We start from the raw sequence: 26,184 nt of genomic DNA, 5'->3' as shown, positions 1-26,184 counted from the left end.
TTGGTTTATGCCGAGGTTTTGCCTCTTAACATCAAAGGCTCCCCCTCCCCAGGCAGCAAAATGCTGCTGCGGAGATGGGAGGTGGATATTGTTCTCTCTTCCCTGCCCCTCGCTGCCCGATGGACTGGAAGTGAGAGCACCACTTGGGGGGTGCGCACACATGCATGCGTGGCTGTGTGTGTGTGTGTTTGGGAGACAGTGGCTCTTTCCTAAAACTGCCTTCCCCACAAACTCCCCACTTCTCCCCCTTTTGGGGCAGAGCTAGGAGGACCCACCCCTCCCAAAAAACAGCAGCCAAGGGGAGGGACCCTCCAGGCATTGGTTTCACTGATTGGTCTGCTCCGGTCATCTTGAGCTCAGCAGGGACGGGAGTCTGCCATCCTCTCCCTCTGCCCCCTGGTCTCTTCAGCACAGGCGGTGGGGTAGAATGAGGCCCCTCCTTCACCAGTTCATAATGCAGTTTCTGTTCAGCGTCATGAAGTAGACCTGGCTGCTTCCTCCGGAGCGCACCGAGGCGAAGAAGACCTGCGGGGAAGGAAGGAAGAGTTGGCGGCTCTGGTTCCCCACACCCCCTGCTCCTCCCAGGAACCCTCCCCCTCCAGGCCCACCCCACATGCCACACCTTCTGGCCCTCTCCCCGCCCTCTCCCTTGCTTCCACACACGCTCTGAGTTGTTGCTGCTTCCCCAAGGGAGAGGGAGAGCCAGCCCCCCCTTTGCTAAAAAGGAAATATCTGACTCAGAAGTGAGACCAATGAACGGAAATCCTCTGCACAGGGAGACCCCACCCCACATGGGCGAAGGCACCGCCCAGATCCCTCACACTGGCCGGATGCTCCTTCTGATGCAAGCAGGACTGGGAGGGGCCCAGCACCCGCTCACACTTGAGGGTGCCCGCTGCTGCTTCCAGAAAGGAGTTTCTCCAGAGAGGACACAGGCGGCAGCCCCCACCCCTGCTCTGGATTCCTGCCCTCTGCCCCGTAAAGAGAAACAACTGTACAGCCAGCTCCGGCCGCAGAGTTGGGCCCTCCTGCCTTTCCCAGGGCACACACCCAGACTCCGCTGAGAGCCGCTCAGACACAAGGAAGGGGGGGGAGAAGGGGGGAGGCACCCCCACCCACCCACCTTGTCATTTCTCTCACACAAGAACTTCAGGCGCTGGGCCCGCTTGTGCATGAAGACCCCGTCCAGGTGGCCCGTCTCCACGGAGCGGATTTCAATGGCTTTCTCCCCCCAGCCCATGATCTGATTGGAGCAGATGTAAGCTGGAGGGGGGGGAGGCAGGAGAGGTGAGCCCGGACCCCCGGCACCCAGCCCCCTTCCTCCTCCTCCTCCTCCCCCAGCCCCCCATGCTCCCCAGCTCACCAACAGAGGTGGGCATCTCCCCCCACTGCAGCACTACGTCCTTGATGATGCGCCCGTAGGTGTTGACGTAGACCCCCTCGTCCTCATAACAGAGCAGCATCTCCATCCCTTCGGCGTTGGGCAGGAAGATGATGGCGTGGGGGGAGATCTGGGACTGGATCTGTGGGGAGGGGGGAGAGGAGGACTCGCTTAGTCCTTGCTTGCTTGTGGCCCCTGGCATGACCAAGGGATGCCCCCCCCCGCCCCCAGTGTGGGGGCCTTGACCCTGCTTACATGAACTGGGATGTAGATGTCGTAGTTGTTGCCGGAGTCCACATCTATAGCGTGAAAGCCGGCACAAGACCCGTAGATCACTTTGAGCCGCTGGCCCTCCTCCACGGTCAGTTCCACTAGCAATGGCCGGTGAGGCAGGTCGGCAAAAGACTGAAACGGGGCAGCGTTCGCTGGTTGGCAGAAAGCATTTATATGCCCACCTTTCTCCCTGGCACCTTGGGACCCAGGGCGGGAGGGGACCACCATGCAAAACATTTCAGAGAGCAGCTAGGCGGGTCTGCGGCAGAACCACTGGATTCGAGACCGGGAGCAAAACTCCAAAGACCCAACAAGATTTTCAGGGCATTTTCGGGGTTTCATCCGACATCCCTTCGTCAGACAAAGGGAGCTCTGACTCCCGAAAATTTGTACCCTGAAACTTTTTTTGGCCTCTAAAGTGCTACTGGGCTTGAATCTAAGAATGCAAAAACAATACAAGCAACTTAATGGGAAAAAAAATTAAGCACCTTACATTAGAAACAAAAACAAACATTTATGCCCCAACCAGACCCACTGAAAAAGTCTAAGCCTGGAGTGAGGCTGAATGTACCTTAGACCAGGGTGGGGGGCTGATAATAGACCTTGCTGGGAATACTGGAAGTGCCACACAGGAACACGCGGGGAAAGGCGGTTCTTTCAGTGGGCCCCGAGTCATGAAGGACTTTGAAAGTGAGAACCAGCACCTTGAAACTAACCGGCAGCCAGAGAAGGGACCTCATGGTAGGAGCAAGATGGTCACATTGGCTAGTCCCAGATCATAGAATCTTAGAGTTGGAAGGGTCCACTCAAGCCATCTAGTCCAACCCAGGGGGTTGGAGTAGAGGGCACGTATGGCCCCTTCCAACTCTATGGGCACTTTCACACATGCCAAGTAATGCACTTTCAATCCACTTTCAGTACACTTTAACAATCATTTGCAAGTTGATTTTGCCAGTTCACACAGTAGTCACACAGTAAAATGGATTGAAAGTGCGTTATTTGGCATCTGTGAAAGTGCCCAAAGATTCTATAACCCTCTGCTCAATGCAGGATCAACCTAGAGATCCCCTACAAGTGTTTGCCCAGACGCTGCTTGAAGACTGCCAGAGAGGACATAAGAACATAAGAAAGGCCCTGCTGGATCAGACCAAGGCCCATCAAGTCCAGCAGTCTGTTCACACAGTGGCCAACTAGGTGCCTCTAGGAAGCCACAAACAAGATGACTGCAGCAGCACCATCCTGCCTGTGTTCCACCGCACCCAAAATAATAGGCATGCTCCTCTGATACTAGAGAGAATAGGTATGCAGCATGACTAGTATCCATTCTAACTAATAGCCATGAATACCTCTCTCCTCCATGAATACCCTTCTCCTCTATGGAGAAGCTCACCACCTCCCTAGGTAGCCAATTCCACTGTTGAACAACTCTTACTGTAAACAAATTTGCCCCTAATATCCAGCCGGTATCTTTCCGCCCACAATTTAAACCCATTATTTCAAGTCCTATTCTCTGCTGCCAACAGGAACAACTCCCTGCCCTCCTCTAAGTGACAGCCTTTCAAATACCTAAAGAGAGCAATCATGCCCCCTCTCAACCTCCTCTTCTCCAGACTAAATATTCCCAAGTCCCTCCGCATTTCCTCGCAGGGCTTGGTCTCCAGGCCCCAGATCATCCTCATCGCTCTCCTCTGCACCCGCTCCGTTCTGTCCACATCCTTTTTGAACAGAGGCCCCCAGAACTGTACACGATACTCCAGGTGCGGCCTGACCAATGCAGTGTACAGCGAAACTATGACATCTTGCGATAACAAACTGTTACATTTTATACCAGAAGCAGTTTCTTAATTGCCTTCAAGGGCAGCCCCAAGTACAGCACATTTCAGTAATCCAGCCTCAATGTTACTGAAGCATGGATCAGCATGGCCAGATCAGATGTCTACAAATAGGGGGCCAGTTTCCCACTTTTTGCTGCCATGGTCCATCTGTTTCTCCGGCAGGAGACCAGGATCTAGCAAGCTTCTTTCAGCAAAAGATGCCGCCATTGATGGCAGGAAGAACCCGCCCGGCAGGAAGACGTTTGAGATGCTGGAGCCAGAAAGAGAGAAGAAGAACTCCAGCCACTGTCCTCCAGATCTCCCCTCTAATCCATTCCGCTGCTGCTGAAATGTGCCCCCCCCCTCCGTGAGGCCCCAGTGGGATCAAAACAGAGCATTTTCCTTGCAGATTTTAGAGCACCCAGTGGCGTTCAAGACGTCTCCTGGTCTCAGGATCCTGTGACTGCAGCCCCCCCTGCCCCCTGGGTAACAAAACCCAAGCTCCCCTCCCAGTACCTTGAAGGCCATGAATTTGTGGTAGGGCTTCGGTGCCCAGGCATAAACCTCGACCGAGTTCTTGAGCGCAATGACCAGGAACTTGATCCGCTCATACTTCACTGCAGGGGAGAGTCAGAAATGGGAAAAATTGACTTCTTGGAAGACCCACTGGGCAGAGAACTTCCCAGGGCTCACGGTGGAGCCGAGTGCCTCCCTGGGGGACTCTGGGAGCTTCATCCGCCGACTGGTGGGGATCCAAACGGGAACCCTTCCCTCTTGCCCTTGGGAGTTCCCTTTTCCCTTTTCTTGTGAGGGAAGGAGATACTGCTGCACAGTGTGGGGGCTGGGGCCATTGCTTGCTGTGTTGGCAGCTGAGAAGGAATTCTGGCTCTGATCCAGGTGGGCATGTGTCCGGGCTCACTTGCTCGAATCAGCTGCAGCACTTGGATCTGCCTGAAGGTTTCTGGGTTTGCTGATCCTCCTGCAGGCCTTGCCTGCCTCCCCAGGTGCTGCTTACAGGGGGGGGTGGGGGTGGGGGCAGGACTGGATGCAACTCACCCACGCGGTAGTGGACACAGCCCTCCATGTCCCCCACGGTGGTCCAGCCCTGCTTCTTTTCCACTTCAGGATCGTTGTGCAAAATTTTGTTCCGCAGCCAAGAGAGGTAGTAAACGCGTAGCTTGTTCCTCTTCCCTAAGAGAGAGAAGGGGGGGAGGGGCACCGCCAGCACATCACTCATGGGGGAGACACAACGGAGCCCACGGTTCCCCCACGCACACACACCCTGGAGACAGTGAGAGAGTCCAGCTGCCTGGGAGTCTCCTCTCTACCCTCAACACGAACAACCAAAGCGCTCCTGAGTCAGACTCCACTTGGTCCAAAACTTCAGTCGTTTCTACTTTGACTGGCAGCAGCTTTCCAGGGTCTCTAGCAGAGAAAGGTCTTCCACATCAGACACGTGAACCAGCCTATACTGAATCAGACCCTCGGTCAATCAAGGTCAGTACTTCTACTCAGACCGGCAGCAACTCTCCAGGGTCTCAGGCAGGAAAGGGTCTTTCCCATCAGCTACTGCCTGATCCTTTTAACTGGAAATGCCGGGGACTGGACCCGAGATCATCTGCATGCCAAGCAGAGGCTCCCCAGCAGAACCACAGCCCCTTGCCTGATTCTTTTAACTGGAGATTGGGCCCAACTTTCTGCATGCCGAAAGGATGCTCTACCAACCGCTTAGGACGCTGCTCACACCTGCAAGCCCCCTTGACCTTTTAAACAGGGAGGGGTTTCAGGAGCGCCCGCCAGCAGAGGTCTTCCCTCCCCCCCTCCCCCATATGCCCCTCACCTGAGATGGTGGTCAGCAGGTTGAGCCCTTCTAAGACATCCATCTGCTGGAAGCGGCGGCGGCTGATGAGGCTGTATACCTTGCCCTGCCCGCTGCGGTCCAGGAGCATCAGGCCGTTCTCAGTGCCCACCAGCAAGTTGACCCCTGTGGGCACAAGGTGGAGTGGGTGGGTGAGCTGCCCCTCCCCCAGGAGCTACCTGCTCCCCACCCCAGCCCTCCCCTCCCCTCCCCTCCCGTACCCCAAAGGGCGGCACACAGAATCTCCGAGTTGAAGCGCTTCTTGTACTTGCGGATCTCGGGCGTGTCACTGTGGGGCCGTGTGTTTGTGGGGTTGACGTTGACCACGGAACCTTTCCGGGCTTCCAGCTGCAGCTGCTCCAGTCGGCTGGGGTCAAAGGCTGCAAAGCACACCACACGGGGCGGTCAGGCCTGGGGGCCCTGGGGGGGGGGCTGCCATCTTTCTCAGAGCTGGGGTCAACTCTGCAGGGGGTTTCACACTTGCTCTTCATGCCCTGGGTAAGGCCTCAAGCCCCTGAGAAGCAGCAGGTGGCACACAGGGAGGAGCTAGGATGGAGTGGTGAAGAATTGGGAGAGCTGAGGCAGCACCAGCCCACAAGAGGGAGGGCGGGTGCCTGGGGCGCCCTTCTTCAGGCGCAAGAGCAGAACGTGCTCTGCAGTACAGAGCAGCAGCGCCAGCCGCTGGCTAACCAAAGCAAGGCCCCGGTCCTCGTGGTGGCACTGGCAGGAAGCAGGCCATGCTCTCCGGAGGGCAGGGGATCCAGCTTCCAGGCCAGCACACCTCCGCGCCCCAGCCTGAGGCCGTCATCGGTGCCTTTCCCAAAGCCCCGGTGGAGGGGGCCTCTCCCCTCTGCCCCTCACCGGTTATGGGGACGGAGTCTCCGCTTCCACATGAGCTCTGGTAGATGCCCAGATCCACAAACATGGTGAAGGAGCTTTTCCCAGGCGCTTTGACAAGGCCCCGCGATTGATACTGCGATAGGAGAAAGTAAGCAGAACAAAGGGGGGGGGTCATTTCCAGGGCCCAGGGAAAAGAGCCCCCCCTCCCCGCTGCTCTCACAGCACTCAAGGCACTGCCCTGCTCCACAGGGCCTCCTGGAGAAGTGGGGGCACCCTCTGGCCCTCCCCAGGTGCCTCCAACACGGGCCTCTGCACCAGGAGAGCCCCCCAATCCGTTTTTAACTTGCAATGAGGCAGCTCCCTCCCCCAACAGGGCCACAGGGGCTGAGGCTGCAGCCGAGGCACAGAGAAAGGGCCCCCTCACGCCTGTTTCTCCAGAGGAGGAGAAGAGTTGGGGTTTTTTACGCCAACTTTCTCAACCACTTAAGGAAGAATCAAACCGGCTTATAATCACCTTCCCTTCCCCTCCCCACAACAGACACCCTGTGAGGTAGGTGGGGCTGAGAAAGTGTGACTAGCCCAAGGTCACCCAGCTGGCGTAGGAGTGGGGAAACCAATCCAGTTCACCAGATTAGCCTCCATTGCTCATGTGGAGGAGGAGTGGAGAATCAAAGCCGGTTCCCCAGATCAGTCCACTTCTCTTAACCGCTACAACACACTGGCAGAGGCTGCGAGGGAACAGCCGAGGCAAGGGCCACCCTGTGTCCGTGGCAGAGGAGGCGGGAGAACCCGGCCTCATTCTCGGAGGCTGCTCCCTCTCCCCCTTCAGGCCCGCTCCCCCCCCACCAAGCTCACGTCCGTCGCTGGGTCCTTGGAGGGGGAGGAGGATCCATTGCTGCTCTTGGCCTCGGTGGGGGAGTGGCTGGGCTGCACCACATCTGGTAGGTTGGTGTAGCCGTTGCTGTCGCTGTGCAGCAGGCCCCGCTCCTCCTCGGGAGTCTGGAAGGGAGGGGGCAAGGTGAGGAGGCAGCAGCCGGGGGCTCTTGCGGCGTCACAGAGCCCAGCCGGGGAGATCTGCAGGCCGGCTCCAGGCCTCCACCGTGGTGAAGGCGACAGCCAGGCAGCTTCTTCGTGGTTTTAAAGGGAAGAGGGGGGCAGTGAGCTCCCGGCCCGCTCTCAGCCCCAGGGAGGGGGCTTCTGCCACAGCACAGGGGCCAGGGGGGGCTGCTCTCACCCGCTGCACCAACATGGTCCCCTCGCCATACGAACTCTCAGAGCCTCCGCTGCCGCCACCCGTGAGCTCTTCCACGTCGTGCACCACCATGGTGCTCACGGAGTCCGTGTCGCCGTCTCTGCCGCAGGTGGGGGGAGGTGGGAGGTCAGGATGTGCTAAAGGGTGCTCCCCCCTCCGCAAGAGGTTCAAGCCACGTCAGGCCCAAGCAGGAAGCCATGACTGGGGAGATCCGACTCCATCCTTGGAGACCCAGCACCGCCGAGCCTCGAACTCTCCCTCTGCAGGGGGGGGGCGGGCGGGCAAGCGAGCCAAGCGGGGGTTTCAGCCACGCACCCTGCCTCCAGCCCCCACCCCCCGCACACCTGGGCCAGTGCCGCCCTCACCTGGCCCCGGGGGTGTCCGTGCCGGCCTCGGAGCGCTCTCCCTCGGCCTCCTCCTCCTCGTCGTCTTCCTCGCTGGAATCCATCTCCTCGCTGGAGGAGGAGTAGTCCATGGCCTTCTTGAGGGGCTTGGGGGCCGTGTCTTCCGGACGTTCTCGGAGCAGCACAAAGTTCTAGGGAGGGAGCATGAGTGTGCGTGTGTTAATGCGGGGGGTGGGGTGGGTGAAATGCAGGCTAAAAGATCACCAGCCCGGCTTGTGTTGGGGGAAGAGAGGAGAGCTTGCTGCTGTTGAAGCCACAGGGAGAAAGGGGGTGCCCTACAAGCACTGGGCTGGGGGAGAAGGAAGGAAGGCCTAAGAAGATCCCAGCCCCAACTGGGCCTGACCACACCGGTCTTCCCTTCCTAAAGCGGCCTGGCCTCAGCGCCCCCAGCCAACCCCCCTCTTTTTTAATCTCCTTAGACACACAGTGATCCCCTGGGAAGGAGGGGGTGAAGGGGTTGGCAAGTACTTGAGGAAATCAGGGGCCAGTTTACAAGATAAAGGGCTGGGACTGTCTTTGCAAAAAGGGTATTCAATCTACAGTTAAGCCGAGCCGCCTGGGGGTCAACCCCCTGTCCCACTCTTTGGTGGTGGGGGGGCAGTTTCCCTTGTCTCGTGCCAGCTGCTGCCATTCCACCCCCAGCCTCAGTAGCTCCTTCTGCCTCGGCTGGCACTTATCAGTCAAGATCAGACCCCCCCAGCAGGGGGAGGCAGGGGTGGAAGATCCTAAGGTTCACCACTGAGGATCTGGGATTGGGTGCCTGACTCCATGCATGGGGTGGGGGGTGGGAATAGAAAGCTCGTGGGGGGAAGGGACCCTCCAGGTAGAGGCACTAACCTCGCCAATTGCCCGCTTATAGCTCTGCGCAGAGGGCAAGATGGAAGTCAGGAGAGAAAGAGAGAGGGCAGAGATGTTAAGATGCCGGCCACTGACTTCAGACACCCCCCCACAGCAGACTGTCTTCGCCACCCTCCCCCACCCAGAATCCTGAGGGCTGCAGATTTCACAGTAGAAATTCTAGTCCTCATTGATACAAAAATTCTAGAAAGACATAAAGCATGACCCATGGGAAGACCTCCCCCCCCACCCTGTTACTTACTGCTGGCCGGCCGGGGCGCGAACGGTGGTCATCCGCCTTGGGCATGACTGGGGAACTGTCCAGCTTCAGGGGAGCTGTGGGGTGGGGGAGAGACACAGAATATGAGGCAGGCCATGGCCCACTTCTCCCACACTCACCCCTGGCCCCCTGCAGCTGAGGACCTGATGGGCTACTCGGTCCCACTTGTGGGGGAGCTGCCCTGCTCCTGGCCTCACGCCCTCTGCTTCTGAGCTCCGCACAGTGCGACCTCCCCCCAAACACTTGGCCCAGCACTGCCCTCCTGGCCCTTTGGGCACGGCTAATGAGACTCAAGGCTGAGGGCCCTCCCCAAGTCCTTGTGCCAGCCCTGCAAGGACAGGGGAAATGCTGTGCCAATAGGGTTGGGGGGTGGGTAATGCCGTGCTGAAAAAAAAAACATTCTGGTGGGAAGGTGTCCAAGTCAGGCACCCTTTTGAGGAGCCCCTCCCTGGGAAAAGGAACTTAAGCATAAGGTTATTCACAGTGGGTAGCAGTGTTAGTCTGTCTGCAGTAGTAGAAAAGGGCAAGAGTCCAGTAGCATTTACATACTAATGCTTGTCTGAATTCACTCTCCTCTACTTAAAGACAGATGGATTCACATTCTAGCTGTACCTGAAGAAGTGAGCTGTGGCTCATGAAAGCTCATACTCTACCAGAAAATATTTTTGTTAGTCTTTAAGGTGCTACTGGACTCTTGCCCTTTTCTACTTAAGCATAAGGTTGGAAAACCGAAATGCAAGTGCAGAGCGTGAGCGCATATGAGGCGTTTATTCAAATACTGATATATCACCTTTCCTCTGGGCTCAAGGCGGCTTATGCAAATAAACACCCCCCACGTGTGTCTCCAGACATGGCACCAGTGCCAGAAAAACGATCAGATCGGCCTCTAAGAGGCCTGGGGTCCAAAAGTAGTTCAGACTGGATTCTGATTAATTCCCTTCCACTCCTGCCTCCTCCAGGCACTCTGGGGAGTGACCGTCCAGGGATGGGGGAGGAGCTAGCCCAGATCCCCAAGGGACCGGGCACCCCAAGATCTGGCCCCCAGGCAGACTCAGGATTCCCCTAGTCCAGCCTCCCATTTTGCACAGGGGCCACCCAGACGCCCCAGAAGGCCCAGGACTCAATCCTCCCCCTCCCACCTGCAGCCCTCCAGCAGCGGGCAGTCATAGGTCTTTGTGCCCCCACCTCCTACACGGTTGCGCTCCAGAGAGCCCGCCTGGGGCAGGTTGGCGGCCGACTGCAGCAAGCTGTCCGGGCGCTCCCAGCCGGGGTCGCTCCTCCGAAGGTCAGGGTTGCTGCAAGGGAAGAAGCTGCCATCAGACAGGGACTGCCTGGCCCAGACCCCCCTCCCCAGCTCCACTCCGGCAATGCCAAACCCGTCACCACAGAGAGAGAGAAGACCACCGCCGAGAAAGCCAGCAAGCCACCGCCGTGCCCGAGCCTCTGCTGGGCGGGTGCTCCATTACCTACTGGCGCTTGGCACGGAAGCCGGTGGGTCCCAGGGCGGGGTCCGGCCTGCAGCCTGGGGGGGAGGAGGGGCTGGCGAAGGATCCCACTTGGGACCCCTCTCCAGCCGGCTCTGCATGTGGATGTGCCAGGCGGACTTGCTACGGGGTCTGTGGAGGGAGCAGAAGCGCATCAGGGGTAGAGGGGCACCACGGGAACGGGGGACTAGTGTGTCCCACGGCTGAAGGGAGGGGGACAGGGAGAGGCCCTCCCCGCTGTCTTTCTGGGCCCCTTCCAGAGGAGCCAGGAATGCTCACACAACACCTTCCTCCCCTCTTCTGAGGAACAACAACAACCCCCCCGGGGAGGCTCAAGCACAAGAACTGCTTGACCACAGGGAGAGGGGGAACAAACAGTTGCTCCTCTCTGTGGCCAGCAGCAGCCCTGAGGGAGACGTCAGCGGCATCTTCAGAGTAGGGGAGGGGGGCTCACAGTCTCCCACGGCCCCTGGGCCATGCCCATGGGCTGCCCTTGGCCCACCCGCACCACTATGACCTCCACACCGAGGCCCCCCAGGTGCCACAGAGGCGCAGAAGGGTTACCTGGCTCGCACGGCGTGGACCGGCCTGCTGTTGCCACTCCCTGCCCCGCTGGTGTTGAGTGCTGTCGCTATAGAGGATGTCCGCTGGGGAACCTGGGAGGACACGCGGAGGAACTGTGGGTGAGGGCCCCTCCCTCAAGAACCCCTGCGAACAGCCCAGGGCAGCTGAACACAAGCTGCCTTATACCGAACCAGGCCATCGAGATCAGTTCCGCCTACTCAGACTGGCAGACGCTTCCCGGTGTGTCTCAGGCAGAGGGTGGGTCTTCCCCCCACCACCTCCTGCTTGATCCTTTTAACTGGAGATGCTGCTAGGGATTGAACCGGGGGCCTTCCGCACTCCAAGCAGAGGCTCTGCCACTGAACCACGGCCCCTCCCACTGATATCTGGGAAGCCTGGGCCCAGCCACACCTTGGCCGTTGGTACATGGGCAACACTGCCCTGCTTTGCAGGGATGTTGCGAGGCTGAGCACTGTCTCGAAACATGCAGCAAGGGGGGGGGGGCTGGCTCTGCTGGGAAGTACACTCCTGGCACCTGTGGCCTGGGAAGAGGAGATTTGGCCTGGCGGGCGGAGGCCCCGGGGCAGGAGGGCCACGAGGGCAGGTGGCCACTACAGCGGCTCTCCAGCAGTGCGGGGTGGGGCAGCCCTGCTCCGGAGGGGCTGGAGCCCACAGGCAGCAGGACTCCCCAGGCGCCTCTGGAATGGCTGAGCAAGGGGGGGGAACGGGACCACCACCTCCATCTTTATATGGGGCAGCTCCACAAAGCAGGGACTGAGAATCCACGGGGATGGAGCAAACCCACACTTGGGGAGGGGGAGAGAGCCCCACGGGGAATCACCTGGGCAGAAAAGAGTGCGTCTTCATACCGATGGGTGGAAGTGCCACGGCCAGGCCCTGAACGGCCTCAGGGACCCCCCATGCAGAGCACAGCCCCCCCCCCGGATCCCCAGAGCACACCCCAGCCCCTCCCCTGGGCACTGGAGTCCTGGTTCCGATAGCTGCGCCACCCCCCTTTGCCCTCCTGCTTGCCGTTACCTTGGGAGGGGGCTCGGGGTCCATTTTGACCCAGGGCGGTCCTCGCTGATCGGCAGTGGGCCGGGACGGCTGCGGGGCAGGGCCCTCTGAAGTGGGGTCCGAGTTCTGCCGGATCATGCCCGCTCGAGGTGGGGGTGGGGCGGAGGAGGTGGAGTCATGGGCAGGGAAAGCAGCCATGTTCTTGCCGGGCTGGTCCTGCAGCGACTGGGAGCGAGGGACGGGGGCAGCGTAGGGTTTGAGCGGGACGCGATGGGCCAGGTGGCTCTGCGGACGGAGAGGACGGGCAGGGGGGTCACCGGGGGAGAGGGCGGACAGGCAGGGGGCACGGAGCCAGGCCACCACCCAGCACAGCTCCTCTCCTAGGAGTCTCTGCACCCTCAGCTTAACCCTCTCCCACCACTGGCTGGGGAAAAAAGAAACCCCCTCCCTCAGGACGTCAACGGCTGGACCCCCACAGGTGGCGCCAGCAGCACACGGAGTCGTCCCCCCTGGACCGCACAGCACCACCAGGATGGGGGCCCGAGTGTGAGGAGCTGTGCCGGCCTCCAAGGGCACGTTCCATTCCCCCCTGCTCTGCCCAGGTAACCCATGGGAGACACCCCCCCCCCGTATCCTAGGGCTGCCTCCCGCCCCGCTGCTTTTTCTTTTGCCACTTGCTGGGATACCCCGGCTGCCCTCCCGTGCTCACTCCTCCCGGGCCCAGGGAAAACGAGGAGGGCAGAGGGCAGGGATGGGAGAAGCAGTGATGGGGATGAGTGGCTGGGATGGTGGATGGTGGGGGGTGGGAATGGCGGAGGGGAGGGGCTCACCTTGTGCTGACCCTCCTGGGGCTCAACGGGGCGCTGCATAGGCGGGGTCTGCGAGGCAGGGGAGGAGCTGAGCGACGCCGACTCAGAGCGGGAGGGGGGCACCGATTCCAGCCCCCCACCCCCTGTCTTGCTCTTGGCCACCGGGGAGGCAGAGTTCTGCTTGTTCATGCGAGCCCGCTCTTCCACCTGCCGAGGATGTCAGGCATTGTGGCCCGGGTCATCTCGTGCGGCTGCTTTACTCAGCCACCCCACCCCCGCCCAGTGAGCCTGCCTGAGGTTTGCACATCCCACTGCCCAGAGACACACCTCCCGCGCCCAGGTGGGCTTGTCGGCAGGGTTGGCGCTGCGGCTGTAGTGATAGAGGGGCTTCTTTTTCTCCTGTTGCTGCTGCTGCTGCTGCTGCTGCTGCAGGGACTTCAGGTAGGCATGCTCTTGCTGCAGCTGGCGCTGGAGCCGCTCCGACTGGCGCTGCTCCTCCAGCTGCTTCCGCTTGTACTCCTGCAGGGGCAGAAGAGGGGCCTGAGCCGCCTGCCCAGAGGGACCCCCCCCCCCGCAGGCAGCCCCGGGACGTCCACCCCCACCCCCAGGCCCTCTTTACCAGAAGCAGGGCCTGTTCCTGGAGGAGCTGCTGCTGCAGGATCTCCAGCTGCCGCTGCTCCTCCTCCAACTTATGCCTGATATACTCCTGGGGGGGGGGAAGGAAGAGAGAAGGAAGGGAGAAGAGAGGGGGGTGAAGGAAGGAGAGGAGCGCAGAGAGCCCTGCAGCAGCCCAAGGCGCAGGGGAAGCCATGCCACGCCGGCCACCACAGCAAGAGGCCCCAGAAGAGCAGCAGCAGCCCCCCCCCCAAAGCCCAGGGCAGGGCAAACACGGGGCTGGCTGGAGCTGGTGCCCACACAGCCTTCTGCAGGAGTTCCGGGAGGCTGGCGCACTGCCTGCCCACTCGCCCAGGCTCCCGCCTCACCCACCTGCTCCCGCTCGGCCTGCCGCCGCTCCTCCTCCCGCCGCATCACTTGCATGTCCTCTAGCCGCCGCTGCTGCTCCTTCTCCTGCAGCTTCCGTTGCTCCCGCTCTCGGCGCTGTTGCTGCCAGACAGAAAGGCAGGCAAGGGGGGAGAGGGAGCTCAGCGCCACAGGCCAACCAGCAGGAAAAGGCCCGGGGACAGGGAGGTCTCCCCTCTTTCCACCCCCTCCAAAGCGGGGGGAGGGAGGGGGACAGGAGGGGCTGCCTGTGGGATGGAGAGCGGCGAGGCCCGGCCAGATGTCTGCCACTCCCCCCCCCAAGCCCGCTGTCGCGCCTCACCTCCTCAACCCGGCGCCTCTCCTCCTTCTGCTCCTCAATGCGCCGCTGGCGCTGGTGCAGCAGGTGCTTGATGTGGGCCTCGGAGTCGCGGTGCTGGGCGGCCAGCTGCTGCTGCTGCTGCTTCAGGGCTTCTGAGTTGCTCTTGTTCTCCTGCTGCAAGCGAAGGAACTCCCTGCGCAGAGTCGACTCACCCGGGACGTTCATGATGGAGCTGCAGGGAGGGGGGAGGGAGGCCAGCTAAGCGGGCTGCAGAGAGGACCTGGATCCCTGCCCCCCACCCCTAGAACCAGAGCCCAGGAGAGCTCCACCCCACACTCTGCCACAGAGGAGGAGACGTTTCTCTGAGCATGGGGGGTGGCGGCAGCAGCAAACTGAGTCCACAAGGGGGCCAGAGGGTGGGCTTGGAGAGGCAACGGCACTCGACTCTGCTCCAGTACCTGGGTTCGCCTTCCTCGCCACGCCCGTCATCCTCTTCCTCGCTGCCACTGTACTCGTATTCAGTTTCATCTGCCAGAAAACACACACCGTCCACCACCTTAGTGCCGTTCCGGCAACCTCCTCCGGGAAGGGAGCCGAGACCCGGGAGCTGGCTGGCCTCCCGCCTCACCCCACATACCTTTCTCTCCCCGCTTTTTGCGCGTACGATCGATGTGGTCCTTAAGCTGGATGCGGACTTGCCGCTCCGTAGGCTGGTCCCGGATGAAGGGGAACTTGAGAAGCTGCTCCGTCGGGGGGCGGCTGGTGTACGCCTTGACCAGGCAACTGTCGATGAAGTCAATGAATTTCTTGGACCTGCAGGGGAGACAAGCGGCAGAGGGCCTCCCGTCAGGCACCTCCTCTCCCCTGAGAACCAGAGCTGCCCCCCCACCCTCCCCCAAAGAGGGCAAAGGGTCAGCCTGGCATCTTCTGCTCAGGGGCCACAGGGAAAACCCTCTTGCAGCCTGGAGAGCCACTGCTGGTCCGCACGGAAAAGTCTGGGCCAGGTGGGGCGGAGGATGGATCCCAAGCGGCTCCTAGGTGGAGGGCGAGGCTCACATTCACAAGGGCCCAGGTTCAGCCCCCGGCCTCTCCAGTCAACAGGAGAGCAGCTCTCAGGCGGCAGACCCTGGGAAAGCCCTTCCCCAGTTAGTCAGAGGAGATGAGTCCAGGTAGCCCAAACAACCATCTCAGGGTCAGGGCAGCTGGAGGCGTCAGTGGAGGCAATTCCAGCCCATTCAAAAGAGGCAATCAGCCCTTCCCAGGGGGTGAAGACAGTGACCCATCTGGGTTTGATACTGTTGACGTCTGCAGCGCTTGGATATGAAGATAAGGAAGGAAGGGGGCATCCGTGGAGCTGGGGAAGTCCAAGCGTGCTGGCTGAGGCAGAAGGGCAGGTGCCCAGCCATGCCCCGGCCCGCCTTTCTCCTCTGCTGGGGACTCCTCCGGAGAAAGCCACCGCCTCTCCGCCTACCATGCAGGCCTGTCGTAAGGACTACAGAAAGTACGCACAGGAAGGGCCAAGGGGTCTGCTTTTGAATATTATGGTGTGGCAGCACACATACCATTTCTTGGATTTCAGCTTGGGTGGAGGATTGCGAGGGATGAGGAAGAGGGCCCTCATGGGATGCATGTCACACAGGGCTGCAGGAGGCGGAAAGAGAGGCAGAGAAATGTGAGCACTCCCCAAGGAGGAAGGGGACGGTCCCCGCAAACTGCCAAGACCCCCTTTGCTGGGAATAAGGTTGCCGGCTCCCGCTTTGGAAATCCCTGGAGATTTGGGGGGGGGGGGTTGTGGCGCCTGGGGAGGACAAGGGTGTGACGAGGTCCAGCCTCCAAAGCAACTGTTTTCTTCTGGGGAACTGACCTCTGTCTCCTGGAGATCAGTTGTAATTCCAGGAGATCTCCAGGCCCCAGTTGGGAGGCCTGATTCTCCCATCCCCCCACTCTTGGCTTTGACCCAGGAGAGCCCATCCCCTTTCCAGAGGACCCAGGAGTCCTGGCTCAGCCCCTTCTGAAGATCACAGCCAGGCCCTGCCCTGCACTCCCAGCCGGCAGCCCTCCTCCTGCCTCCATGGGCAGGGCTTCCCACGCAGACACTCACGTGGCGCTCCCTCCGCCATCTCAATGGCCGTGATCCCCAGGGACCAGATGTCGCTCTGTGAAGAGGAAGTGCAGGCAGGTGGGTGCAAAGGCAGAGACCCCCCCTTCCTCCATTTCCACTGCTTGGCCTCCCCCCCACACCTTCTGCCATGCCGCCCTCTCCCTCTGCCCCCTCCATGCTGTTCCAGACACCCTCCTGGCTCTCCTGCCCCACTGAGCATGAGGGAGGGCCTCTCCCCTCCGACCAGCCAGCCAGCCTCCAGGACCAGGGGAGGGCAGCAGCCCCTGGTTGGGGAGAGACGTACTCTGTAGTCGTAGGTGGCATCCGGATTCTCGTCACAGGCGATCACCTCCGGGGCCATCCAGTACGGAGTGCCGATGAACGTGTTCCGACGGCCCACTGTGCGGTCCAGCTGGGCGCTCACCCCAAAGTCAACTAAGGAAGAGGCAAGACGGTGTGTGTGCCCGACCATGCACACAAGTCGACAGGGATCTCAGAGTTGGAAGGGACCACAAAGGTCATCTAGTCTAACCCCCTGCACAATGCAGGGAATTCACAGCTGCTTACTCCAGGCCCAGAAGATGGCAAAAAACCTCAAAACCCTCCAGGATCCCTGGCCAATCTGGCCTGCAGGGAAATTGCTTCCTGACCCCAAAGTGACGATGGGCACGCAAGAAAGCGCCAAGAGAGCCAAGCACTGCACTGATGCAACCCTGCCCTCCCTCTCAGTCTACGGCATGTCTGACCCCCAAAAGGGACCAACCACACAGCCCCCTGGTTTGGAGGAGTGGCAGCTGGGGGATGGGGAGGAGCCCTCCCTTACCAAGCTTCACTTCTGCATTCTCGGTGAGGAGAACGTTCTGGCCCTTGATGTCTCGGTGGATCACCTTGTGTGCATGGAGGTGGGCCAGACCCTGGGAAGTGGAGGGAGACAGTCGAATATCAAGGTCTGCACAAGATGGTATAAATGATGCGACAGAACACTCAGTGCCAAATCAGAACGCATTTCAGCACAAAGCCCACCTCGGTGGCTGGTAACCATCAGCAGCGCAAGCCTGTCTAACTCACTCCATGAAGAACATAACTGATCACAAGTAGCAGCAAGATAACCAAACTGAACGCTGGAAGGGTGTAATGAACTCCTGACAGAAAACCAGCCTCCGTTATGTCTGCACATCTGGGTATCTCTGGTCCACTAACAGCATCAAAACTCGTGTTGAGTCTCACTGAGCTAATATCAAATAACTCTTGCAGCCGCCCTCCCCCCCCCCCCCGCCGCCAAGAACTTCCCCAGCCAGTCAGATGGGCAGTCTCCTTCAGTTTCTGTCTTCACCAGAGACACCCCAGGAGCCGTCCCCCACCCCCGGCCTCTTGCCCTCTCTGGGGGCGGCTGCTTTGCCCATACCCTGAGGATCTCCCGGCAGATGTAGGCGATGCAGTCCTCCTTCAGAGCGTTGCCCTTGGTATTCTTCACCAGGTCGGTCACTGAGCCAGCCCCACAAAACTCCATCACAAGCTGCGGGGCGGGGGGGAGAAGAAAAGACACAGACCCACGTTGGAGAAACGGAGGCGAAAGACAGAAGGTGGCTGTACTGCAGCTGGGCTTACCAAGCCTCCCCCACCCAGTGCCCCCTTCTGCGTGGGGCCCCCTGGGGCACATCAGAGCAGCAGACCTGTAGGCGGGCAGGCATGTGCGGGGGGGGGGGAGGGACGCTGGCTTCGCCCCCCGTTTTCCTCACCCAGAGCTGGTCGTCATTCCCGGGGGGGCTCTTCTTAACAAAGGCCCCATAGTAGGTGGCGATGTTCCGATGGTGCGAATACTTCTTCAGCATATTGATCTCTTGCTTGATCTCTTCCTCTTCATCCTTTGGATTGGGCAGAGAGCAGAAGAGGTAGCAGCTCCATCAGGACCCTCTCAAGGACGCCACCTGGGCACCGGGTCCTATTTTTGCCCTGGATAGCCAGCGAGAACATGCCAGCAGCCTTGGATGGACACCCACACTGGAAGTCTACTGCTGCCCCACTCCCCTATCCTGTTAGGCCTCTCTTCAACCTTCAGTGTGACCTGACCACTGCGTGCCTCTCCTCACCAGGGGCTGCAGGCTCTAAGGAACGCGGCCAAGAGGGCTCAGGTCGGGCACAGGGAGCTTTGATCTCAAAAGCCTGTGCCCTGGGAATCTGGTGGCTCTCTAAGGAACTACCGGACTCAAACCTAGCTGTTCTATCACTGAACGACACGGCTACCCGCTGAAGACTGCTCCGGAGATCCAAGCATATCTCTCCCTCCCTCTCTCTCCCCCTCTCCCTCCAACCCACCCACCCTGCTCTGGCCATACCTCAGTGACATCCATGACTTTGATAGCAGCCAACTGCCCAGTCTTGACATGACGGCCCTGCGGGAGAGAGAAGTGGGGCATTCACACAACCAGCCAGGTCCTCACGCCTCGCCATGCCAGGCCCTGCCCTCCCCCACACCCATGCTGCAGACAGAGCTCCGCCAGACTTGCTCTAGGACTGCACAGAGGCCCCCGCGTCTCCCCAAGGCCCAGCCCAAGAGACGGAAGACCCAGTGAAGGCGTTCCACCATCCTCTCCAGCACTCAGTGGCCTGTTCTACCCGTGCTGCCAGTAAGGACAGGGTGTACCCGACCCCTGCCCAGCCACTCCTGTTGCCGCTCTGCCTCTGAGTCCGCTCCCCCGGGCTCGCAAGGACCTCTGCCGCAGACATCGCCTTGAAGTGGGGCTCAAAGAAGAGCCCCTGAGACTTCCAGGGCTGCATCCGCCCGCATGGTGGAACAGCCTGCATGGGGGGTGGGGGGCCCATTCCACAGGACATGCAAAACAGAAATATTCAGGACTCTGGTTTTATAAAGGGATTAGAACTGCAGTAGAACGAAAGGCACTTTTAGAAAGGAAGAGAGCTGTTGCCTATCGCGATGTTTACTGTATCATCTTGCTTTGACTGCCTCGCTTTCCCAACCACTGCCGGCATGGCTTCTGGGGCCCTGGGCCTCAGCTTAGACCTCGTGTGCCGTGACCTGCGTCCAAAGGCACTGCTCCCTGACATCGGTCTTTGGTTTTTAACATTCTGTAACCTGCCTTCAGTCTCAGAGGACAGGCAGGCTGTAAATAAAGCCAACGAATCAATAATAATATTGGCTCCCCTGAAAGCCTCCAACTTGGGGGAGTTTCCCAGGTGAAGGGGCTGTTCCGGTTCCTTGGCAGCCATGCTCAGTCAAGCCTCATGACGCTAAGCAGCGGGCTTCAGTCCAGCAGGACCCGCCTGCGAGGCCCACCGGGAGGACGCTGCCACCCTCCTTTGGGGACTCTTGCCTCCAACCAGGGTGGTGTAGTGGTTAAGAGCAGTGGTTAGGATCGGTGGACTCTAATCTGCAGAACAGGGTTCGATTCCCCACTCCTCCTCCACATGAGTGATGGAGGCTAATCTGGTGAACAGGGTTGGTTCCCCCACTCCTACACATGAAGCCAGCTGGGTGACCTTGGGCTAGTCTCAGCTCTCTTAAGCTCTCTCAGCCCCACCTACCTGACAGGGTGTCTGTTGTGGGGAGGGGGAAGGGAAGGCGATTGTAAGCCGGTTTGAGTCTCCTTTAAGTGGTAGAGAAAGTCGGCACATCAGAACCAACTCTGCTGCTGCTTCTTCTCTTCCAATTTCTGTGTTATCCCTACAACTGCACTCAGAGGCCAGCAGAGGGGGCCAGAGGCCCATCTGACCCAATGGCTGGCTGGTGGAGCTCTCCAGCGGGGGGGGGGGGGGGGAAGGGTCGGCTCAGAAACAAAACCTCACGGGCAAAAACACCCCCTGCTCAGCAGCAGCCGGGCCCGCTGGGGACTGGGGAGCCAAGGGGAGATTCCCCACTGTGTAGTATCAGCCCACTGGGGGGGGGGGGGCACAGTGGATGAGAAAGGAGGGGAAATGAGTGGCCGCATGCTCGGGGGGGGGCTGACAGTAGGGCCTCTCCCCCCCGCCCCGCCTCCCAAGGTGCCTCTCCTAACATCCGAAGGAGGACTGGGGAGGGGTGGGTGGGGGTCTGCCAGCCCCCAGAACCAATGTACTCCACTCTCCACTCCACTCTCTCAAGGCTATGATGGGGGTTGGGGGGGGCTGGAGTTCCAGGGGGCTTTGCAGAGTGTGTAGTAGCAGGGTTCCAATATTCAACTGCAGTCTCCTGGGAACAACTGCCTTGGGTAGTGGTCAGAGTGTTGGACTAGGTTCTGGGAGACCCAGGTTCGAATCCCACTCATGCCATGGAAGCTTACTGGGTGACCCTGGGCAAGTCGCTGTCTCTCAGCCCAACCTACTGAACAGGGTTGCTGGGAGGATAAAATGGAGGAGAGGAGAACGATGTGGGGCGCTGGGGGTCCCCACTGGGGAGGAAAGTGGGGGATAAATGGCTTAAATAAGTCAAACAAGTCTGCCTCGGCAGCTTCAGGAGGAGCTGAGCCCCACCCGGGGCCCCTCATCTTCCTCAAGCCTCACTCCCTCCTGCCCAGCTGCCCCTGGGTTGGGTGGGATTGATCTGGCATGGATCCATCTGCCTTTGCTTCTGGGCTAGATCCACAGCATCAAGCAGAGGGGCAACAGGGACTCTCTCTGTCACCAGGGCCACCAGGAACCCCACCGCCTCTGGCTTGTGTGCCCCCCACCTTGTCTCTGAAGCACAGGCACTCATTTGCTGCAGCCGTGCCCCATGGCCCTCCCTTCCCCTCCTGTCCTTCCCTCCCCACCTCAGGGCCATTCTAGAGCTGCTGAAGGGGGGAGGCAGAGAGCCCCTCTGCATTTGCATAGTCAGCCCCTGTTGCCCTCAGCCATGCGCTGGCATTGTCTACAATGCCACACAGCCTGGCGTGGGTAGCTGTTGCTTGGCAACAGCCTCCCTCTTCCTTTCAAGCGAGTACTCTTGATGAAAAAGCTTCTCCCCCCCCCTTCCCCCCTACGAACAAAACGATCTGGAACACCTCGGCTCTACAGCCTCCCTGGCAGAGGAGCTGGTGGGGCTTGGAGGGAGGGACGGGGAGGCCATTTGGAAACTGCCCCCCCCCCCGTGGCTGCTTCAGCCCCCCTCTCCTCTCCTGCAGAAAGCCCACTGCTCAAGCGCCAGCTCCAATCACCCAGGCATGGTTTTATTCCAAAAATGCAGTGGCTGTGCTTCTCCATCGTGGAGGCTGCCCAGCCTCGATCCAAAGCCAGAAGCACAAGCGGGCGCGGACGCCTGCTACAGAGGAGGCCCCACCCCCACAGTCCCAGCAGAGCTTTTGGAAGAGAGTGGTTGGCCAAAAGGCCCCACGAAGCCCACTCTCTTCTGGAGGAGAGGGCCCTTCCTCGGAGCTGCTCTTTCCCAAGCCCAGGGGAGGGAAGGAGCACGGCAGGGCACTATTCTGAAGGGGGAAGCAGCCCTCAAGGGTCCGGCAGCTTCCGCCACCCTGAGGGCTCTGCAGGCGGGGATTCGAATCCCCTGCTGCAATCACGTACCCCCAGGGGCGTAGAGCTTAGTGGTGATGCACCTGCTCTGCCTGGAGAAGGTGCCAGGTTCAATCCCCAGCATACCCAGTTAAAGGCGATGTGGAAGAGCGGGACCTGAGCTCCCAGAGAGCTGCTGCAGCCAGACGGGACTGACCTTGGCAGGCCAAGGGAGCTCCATGCTGTTCAGATCCAGGCACCGAAAAATACAGTCTCTTCTCATGGACGAGTAAGAGGGAGAAAGAGAGGGCAGGGCCCCCCACCCCAAGAATTCATGAGCGACATCTTTGTGGAGGGGCTTCTGGGTTCCAGGCAAGGGGATGGGCAGGGCTGGAGGGTCTTCTCGGTCACTCGCTCATCTCCACTCCCTCCCAACCCTGACAAGGTATTCTTGCGCATGTGTGTGTGTGGGGGGGCTGGGTGAGCTGCAGCCCATCTTGGAGCTGAGAGGATGTTCTGTTTAAGTGGAGCATTCGGGTGTTTAAAAAAAGAATCACTTTTAGAAAGGGACCGGGATGGAGGGAGACCAAGACAGACGTAGCAGCGCTTGTTCCCATAGGAACTGCCAAAGCACCGCAAGGACAGCAGGATGCTTTTCTCAGAACAAAGGAGCCCGAGCCTGCTGGAGAATCAGCCCCCCCCCCCCAGCATGAGGCTTTCCAAGGGTGAGGGGAAAGGGCATGGCACGTTTTCAAAAGCTCCGGGGCCCGGCGGAGCCTGGCAGCTCCTCTGCCTCCTTCTGCGGGGAACAGCTTGCCAGGAGCCCCTCGCTCTGCCCAACCTTGGCAGCACGACACCTGAAGGGGGGAGGGTGCTGAGACTTGAGGCCGGTCTGGTCCAGCGTGGGGCCTGGAGAGGGGCAGGCAGCCCAGGCGGGGAAAGGCCCGGCCAGACGAGAGGACCAGGCAAGAACTCCGTGGGCAGTGTGGAAGGCAGGAGGGGGCTGGAGAGGAAAGGGGGTTCCCATCGGAGGCACCACTGCCCAGGCCCAGCAACACTTTGCCACCGTTGCTAGAAGCAGCGGGGGGGGGGGGGGAGCAAGCGTCTAGCCCATCTCACCCACAAATAATCCCCCCCCCGGGGTCCCGGAAGCAGAGCTTAACCTGAGACCTTCCATGTGCAGAGCAGGGGCTCCTCCACCACTGGCGAGGATCTCTATGGAGGTGAGGACTATCCGTGGCCACTGGCCACGGTGACTAGAGAGAAGCCCCACTCACAGAGGCAGCCAACTGCTGACTCCCAGGAGGCAGCATCGGGGAAGGACTCGGCCTTGCTCAGTGCAAGGAGAACACAAACGAGATGCAGCAACAGCCTTGGCCTCCAACGGCTGGAGAGGGGGGCTGGGCACATCCAGGATGAGAAGCCACAGCAAGGGAACCAGTCCGGGGGGAGGGGCAGGCTGCCAGGTCTGCTCCTGGGCTTCCTGGAGGGCTCCCGGCTGGCTGGCTGCACCATGCTGAAGGCAGGGGGTGGGGGATGCTTGCTGGCTGCAGAGAACCTCCTCTCCCTCCCACGTCCGGTGGCAGCCACGCATCTGGCTGGCACCTCACCCCTTCTGGAGCCCCTGAAAGGGGCCTTGCCCTCTGGGCCTGCCACAACTCCCTCACTCGCCTGCAGTGATCCGGCTCTCAGCCCAGAGGAGGCACCAGGGCCTGGGACGCCCTCGCTCGCCCTCACTCACCTTGTAGACCTGCCCATACGTCCCATTGCCGACCACCTCCACCAGTTCAAAGATGCCAGCAGGATCCTGCACAGAAGAGAGAGAAGCCAGGGGTTAGAGGGCCCTCCAGACAGAAGTGGACCCTGCTGTTCACTGAGGTAAGGCATGCCAAGGCTGGGGGGAAGCAGAGCCCTTTCTCCCAGCTGTGGCCAAAACCCCTCTCCAGCGCCAGCTGTGGTGCAGAGAGGACCCCCGCTGCAGGGGCTGGTGGACCGAAAGCAGGCAAGGGAGCTGGCAGGGGAGGCAGGGATTCTGCTGGCCCTCGGCCAACAGGGACGGGACTGACCAGGAAGCCGGACTGTGCCCAAGAGTGACTCCCGCGTGCTAAGCACCAGGGCTCGGGAAAAGGAGAGGCCTGAGGCAATCTGGTCGTTCTGGAGTCCGCCTCCAAAGGAATCCTCTTCCCTGACAGGACAGAATTAGGAATATCAGCAGAATTTGCAGGCTGTATCCCGACTAGGCCACCTGCAGAGTCTGCTTTTCTTCCAGTCTGGGATGGATGCACTCAGGAAGGAAGGGTGGCTCCTTCCGAAGACGCGGGTGCTGCTGGGGCCAGAGATTCCTGAAGCTCCCCGCTCCAGCCTCCGAGTGCTCTCTGTGCGTGTGTGGGTGCGCGGGGGCTTTTGGTGCCTACAGAACCAGAACCTGCACGTGCTCAGAGGCCGAACCCTGAAAGCCCAAAGTGAGTGGGCTGATGAGTCTGCAATGGGGCAGGCCAGCCGCCCTCTCCCACATCAAAACTTTCAGCACAAGCTGCCCATCTCTTGTCAAGGTTTTCTGGGCAATTCAGGGACCTCGGAATCCATTTAAAAAACCGACTGCAAAAGTATTTCACAAGCATGTGGGTGTCCTGAAATCCCTTTTGGCCACCTGGAGGCTCCTCTGGCCCCTCTGCCATCGCCCTCCAAATGCCAGGTGACACACCCGGTTCCCACAAGCCACCACTCTGGGCCACGTTGCCGCGTAGGACCAAAGCCAGCCACTCAAGGGGCTTGGGGACTGCCCCTGGGCTGTGGGCCTGGAGAGAAGGCACGGCTGGGGTGGGGGGCAGAAAGGGCAGCCTAAGAGGAGAAGAGCGCCGGCCCCTCCATGCCCCTGCAGCCCCAGTGGTGGCAGGGAGAGGACCCTCTTGGCTATGGGGGCTAGAGGCCCCAGCCCTCCGTGGATTCCGCTTCAAGAAGAAGGCGGCGCCCTCAAGCAGCACCCCAGCCAAGACCAACCGCCACTTTGTGGCACAACGGGATGTGGCCCATCTCCAGCAGGGCAGCCACGTACCACTCAGCCCCAGGGGCCTTGGAGACCACGTGCACCTGCTGGGGGGAGGCCCCCTCCCATCTAGGCCACAGACTGGCACGTGTCTGCAGTCGGGCGCCAGCAGCAGGCCACATCCCAGAAGACAGGTATTAATAGCTCCTCATTACAGCAAAATGAGAGAAACCCCCCCCCCCAAAGGACATCAGCAAGGAAAAGCTACGCCGGCTTCTGCAGGCCACAGCCAGCCTGGGGCTTGGCTTCAGAAGAGGCAGGTGAGCAGCCAGCACAATGCCTGGGCCACCCATGGCATGTCAGGGATGTGTACGAGTTCCTTTACTATGCAACGGTCTGGCTAGGCGGTGCAGGTATACGTGCGTGCTGTGTGCACACGCGCGGAGCGGGGGGGACAGACAGACACCTGAGCTCTTCCTTCCAGAAGCCTGCTGGAGACCCCATGCTGCACAAAGCCATTCTGGAGAGGAGCAAGCAGAGGGACACCACAGCCACGACCACCGGCAGCTGCCTATTGCCATGGAGAAGCCCTGCTGCTCCCTCTGGTTTCAGGTGAGCCCCTGTGGCTGCCCCCCCCCAAGCCAGCTGAGGGAAACAGGTGAAGGAAGGGAGGACATTCATGAGGGGGAGGGCAACAAGACCAGTGCCACAGAGAGCCCGGGCTGGCCTCTTGCGTCGTAGCCTCAGTGGCCCACGGGTGAGGCAGGGGCAGCGTGGACTCGCCGCCCAGCAGGGTCATCCCAGCGAAGGAGCTTCGCAGCACCCAAGGATGAGATTTGAGAGAGAGAACTGACAGCTGCTCTCTTGGGCCCAGAAGCCACGCATTTCCAGGCCAGCTTAGTTGGGAAAGCTTCTGCAGATGGCTGAGGCCTCCCTCACCTCTAGGATGCAGAAAGGCATCCTTCTTCCATTCAAAGCCAAACCGGAGCCGAGGCTCCCCAAACAGCTGCTGCTGAGCCATGCAGGCGGGAGACACGCCGCCACACGTACAGGGAAGGACTTAGCACACCTGTGGACACACCTGGGATTACCTGCCTCTTGCTTCTGCGCCTCTCCCTCCACCCACCCACGTACGGCTGCCTCCTTCTGTTGGGCCACGGTTGCCAAGGCCAGGGTAGAACTCTGCTGCTGGTTCTCCCTGTTTCATTAGTCAGAAAAACAGCCCCACGTCTCACTGGAGCTCAGGGTTAACATCTCAGTTCAGCCACATGCACAAAGCGACTGAGCACAGAGGCCGAAAGACAAGCTGTGAATCGGTGTGTCCCTGGTCTGAATCTTGCTTTTGCCGCAAACCGGTCAGGCCGCCTGTTCTCTCTCTCAGCCTCATCTAGAATAGCGGGATAACAATATTGCCCTGCCTCACAGGGCAGCTAAATGTGAAATGCTTTAGACACCGTGCAGCACTACACAAATACCAGGTAGGATTATAACAGCTGCATGTTGCTATAACCCACAAGAAGCTCTCAGGGAGATAAAGGGCACCTCCAAAGCAGCCACTCAGGAGGG

General features: G+C 60.2%; 1 protein-coding gene across 4 annotated transcripts in view; it reads right to left on the bottom strand.

The window, feature by feature from the left end:
• Positions 1-413: 413 nt before the first annotated feature.
• The window catches only part of MINK1 (misshapen like kinase 1), a 37,808-nt gene continuing 12,037 nt past the window's right edge, over positions 414-26,184 (bottom strand). Inside the window, exons 2-33 of one of the 4 annotated variants that reach the window (XM_056863132.1) lie at positions 23,374-23,439; positions 18,551-18,607; positions 17,954-18,079; positions 17,620-17,730; positions 17,038-17,128; positions 16,519-16,649; positions 16,215-16,269; positions 15,676-15,754; positions 14,751-14,926; positions 14,572-14,641; positions 14,135-14,345; positions 13,801-13,917; positions 13,433-13,519; positions 13,141-13,332; positions 12,835-13,020; positions 12,026-12,289; positions 10,988-11,079; positions 10,125-10,234; positions 8,922-8,995; positions 8,660-8,683; positions 7,784-7,953; positions 7,401-7,518; positions 7,022-7,165; positions 6,188-6,299; positions 5,548-5,706; positions 5,309-5,452; positions 4,525-4,659; positions 3,985-4,085; positions 1,637-1,786; positions 1,364-1,523; positions 1,124-1,263; positions 414-525 (exon numbers count right to left, since the gene is read on the bottom strand). In XM_056863132.1, coding sequence (XP_056719110.1) covers positions 442-525; positions 1,124-1,263; positions 1,364-1,523; positions 1,637-1,786; positions 3,985-4,085; positions 4,525-4,659; positions 5,309-5,452; positions 5,548-5,706; positions 6,188-6,299; positions 7,022-7,165; positions 7,401-7,518; positions 7,784-7,953; positions 8,660-8,683; positions 8,922-8,995; positions 10,125-10,234; positions 10,988-11,079; positions 12,026-12,289; positions 12,835-13,020; positions 13,141-13,332; positions 13,433-13,519; positions 13,801-13,917; positions 14,135-14,345; positions 14,572-14,641; positions 14,751-14,926; positions 15,676-15,754; positions 16,215-16,269; positions 16,519-16,649; positions 17,038-17,128; positions 17,620-17,730; positions 17,954-18,079; positions 18,551-18,607; positions 23,374-23,439 — 3,936 coding nt within the window. In that variant the 3' untranslated portion in view covers positions 414-441. The remainder of the gene's footprint in view (positions 526-1,123; positions 1,264-1,363; positions 1,524-1,636; positions 1,787-3,984; positions 4,086-4,524; positions 4,660-5,308; positions 5,453-5,547; positions 5,707-6,187; positions 6,300-7,021; positions 7,166-7,400; positions 7,519-7,783; positions 7,954-8,659; positions 8,684-8,921; positions 8,996-10,124; positions 10,235-10,987; positions 11,080-12,025; positions 12,290-12,834; positions 13,021-13,140; positions 13,333-13,432; positions 13,520-13,800; positions 13,918-14,134; positions 14,346-14,571; positions 14,642-14,750; positions 14,927-15,675; positions 15,755-16,214; positions 16,270-16,518; positions 16,650-17,037; positions 17,129-17,619; positions 17,731-17,953; positions 18,080-18,550; positions 18,608-23,373; positions 23,440-26,184) is intronic. The other 3 variants (XM_056863133.1, XM_056863134.1, XM_056863135.1) reach the window with 3 other exon arrangements.

Source organism: Euleptes europaea, chromosome 18, assembly GCF_029931775.1.
Source record: "Euleptes europaea isolate rEulEur1 chromosome 18, rEulEur1.hap1, whole genome shotgun sequence".
Classification (NCBI taxonomy): Eukaryota; Metazoa; Chordata; class Lepidosauria; order Squamata; family Sphaerodactylidae; genus Euleptes; species Euleptes europaea.
The sequence above is the reverse complement of the archived record's forward strand: the minus strand, read 5'-3'. Positions and strand labels throughout refer to the sequence as shown.